This window comes from Pseudoliparis swirei, chromosome 6 (genome assembly GCF_029220125.1).
Source record: "Pseudoliparis swirei isolate HS2019 ecotype Mariana Trench chromosome 6, NWPU_hadal_v1, whole genome shotgun sequence".
NCBI lineage: Eukaryota > Metazoa > Chordata > Actinopteri > Perciformes > Liparidae > Pseudoliparis > Pseudoliparis swirei.
The window spans coordinates 18915301-18917749 of NC_079393.1; the positions used below are offsets into that span (position 1 = coordinate 18915301).

General features: G+C 47.0%; 1 protein-coding gene across 1 annotated transcript; it reads left to right on the forward strand.

Annotated features, from left to right (window-relative positions):
- The first annotated feature begins 858 nt into the window (after positions 1–858).
- phlda2 (pleckstrin homology-like domain, family A, member 2) lies at positions 859–1882 on the forward strand. The gene is made up of 2 exons (XM_056417138.1): positions 859–1443; positions 1550–1882. Exon 1 carries the CDS (start codon positions 994–996, stop codon positions 1408–1410), a length of 417 nt encoding a protein of 138 aa, XP_056273113.1. The 5' UTR covers positions 859–993; the 3' UTR covers positions 1411–1443; positions 1550–1882.
- The last annotated feature ends 567 nt before the right edge of the window (positions 1883–2449 follow it).

Sequence of the window (2449 nt, forward strand, 5' to 3'; positions counted from 1 at the left end):
TTTCTTCTTTAAATACACGTAAAACATACAGACATTTGGTGGAATGAACACTTTTTTGTGTCATTAACGCAAATATATAGATTGTATTAATTGAAAGTTAATTCAACTGAACATGTGGGGTATTTACATAAGTCCTTGAGTTCCCCTGAGTTCCTGTCTTTAGACTTGAAATGATGAGTTGAGTGAGCGTTCAGACAACTTATTAAATCAAGTTTTCCAAGCCTTGTTTTCATAATAATAACGTTCAGCCCATTCTCTTTTTACAGCTGCTTCCATAAAGCATGATCGGTCCTCTGCTCACCATGCAGCTCCTTGACTGTTTGGGTGTGTTTCGCAGCTTGAGATCCACAGACGGGAATAGCACAGTTGAAAACAAGTTTTGTCTGAAATATGACCTTTTAAAATAATTAAAGCAGGGTGGCATAGCAACCACCTGCCACAGTGAAGGCATACAGGGAATGAACTACCAGGCTGTCATGGAAAAAGTCTGCATCATAAACTTTAACAGGGAATTCTACAGGACCTCTGACATGGAAGTTAATATGAATTAAAGGTTTACAGAGCCAGACTGGTTTTACGCATGTGCGCATCGTGGTCATTAACCCGTTAGACTGATTAATTCACTGCACAGTGGGACAATATTTGCACTTAACTCCGCCGTAGGATGTGGATTAGTAATTAACATTTCGGTGGTGTAATTAGGTCCACGTTAGGACTTCCTCTGACCCCCTCCCTCTCCCCCCCCGCGCCGCAGCTTCCGCCCACACACAGCCTTGAATTACTCCACTGGCAACTGTTGCATTCCCAAGTCATCTGACGCCAAGTGGGAAGGGCCCGGGCCGGAGTAGACTATAAAAGTTCCCAGCTACCTAGGTCCATTCACAACGACACTGGATTACCGACGCCGTTCGTAGAGAAGCTCCTTCCGCGGGCTCCTCCTCGAACTACACAGCAGGGGAAGCAAAGGGCTCACGAACCTGCCCGACGTAAACAATGAAAATGTCCGCGGCGGAGATCAGCCAGATCCTCAAGGAGGGCGAGCTGGAGAAGAGGAGCGACAACCTGCTCCAGTTCTGGAAGAGGAAGACGTGCGTCCTGACCACGGACTGCCTCAACATCTACGCCGACACGCAGAAGCGCACCCGGGGCAAGGAGCTCAAGCTGCAGTCCATCAAGAAGGTGGACTGCGTGGAGCGCACCGGCAAATTCGTCTATTTCACCATCGTTACCACAGACCACAAAGAGATCGATTTCCGGTGCTCCGGGGAGGAGAACTGCTGGAACGCCGTGATCACCATGGCTCTGATCGATTACCAGAACAGAAAGGCCATCCAGGACTTTAAAACGCGGCAGGACAATGAGAGCGCGTCACCCGGGCAGCAGGAGAGGCGCATGGCGAGGGCGCCCTGAGCCGCCGTGGGACAGTTTGCCACTCCTAATATGGTGAGGAACACACGGTTACGCGCCGCTGACATCATGTATGAGTGAGAACACACGTGCGCAGTATCTGAACGCAGAAACTAATGATGTTTTCTCAATGCCCTTATAGTGTCAAAATGGACCATACATACGTAATACGCGGACCAAAAGGAAGACGAGGTCATCCGGTCCAGATGAAGGATTGTTCGAGACTGAGCTCTCGAGCGGCGGACGGAGAGTTTTTCAGAAGCTTCACACACAGGAATGAACTCTGGACTTGTCCAAACTATTTAAAAGTGTGCTCTCCGGAGAGGAATGACTCCCAAAAACCATGATGTTAATTTATTTGTTCCCAGGATATATGTTATTACTGGCCAACAGCTTGTGTTTGTTTAAATTATTTTCTATTTCAAGTTGTGTTGAGTGTATTTATTTGAATAAATATTCCTGCCTTTTATCGTAACTTTGAGTTCTCTTCTACTTTTTTTGGTTTGTTTTCCACATGCCAACTAGAACCTCGTCTGTGATGTCACTGCCTGTTCATGTCTCATGACAGCATTATGGAGTCAGTTACAGTATATTTGACACTTGAACACTTTTCAACAACCGCATTTCTGAGCAAATGCCAGACATGCAACCGTGTAAAGGGAGTGGAGGACCGGAAAGTCCCTTCCCTTTCGGCTGGCAGGTGGAATGTGACTCTTTTATTGTCACTTGAAGGGTTTCGGGCTTGAGTCATAACGGATAAGCAGATGTAGTCAGAGGCACCGGACACTTTAAAGATTAAGTGGTGCCTTTGAACACACCAACTGCTTCCGAGGTGTGGTAGGTGTATAGGTCGCCCCTGTCACCACCCGCATGTGTCCTGCTGGGTTTGTTTGAAGTGAGTTTCACAAAAGCTGAACTTTGGTTTTAGTTATTTCGATGACTCCTTCAATCTCATGTGCTTGTGAGAACTCACAGGAAGTCCACTTTACCGCCCTGTCATGATGACATCGAGGCTGTTTCAATGGGTATCATGCGACGGCAG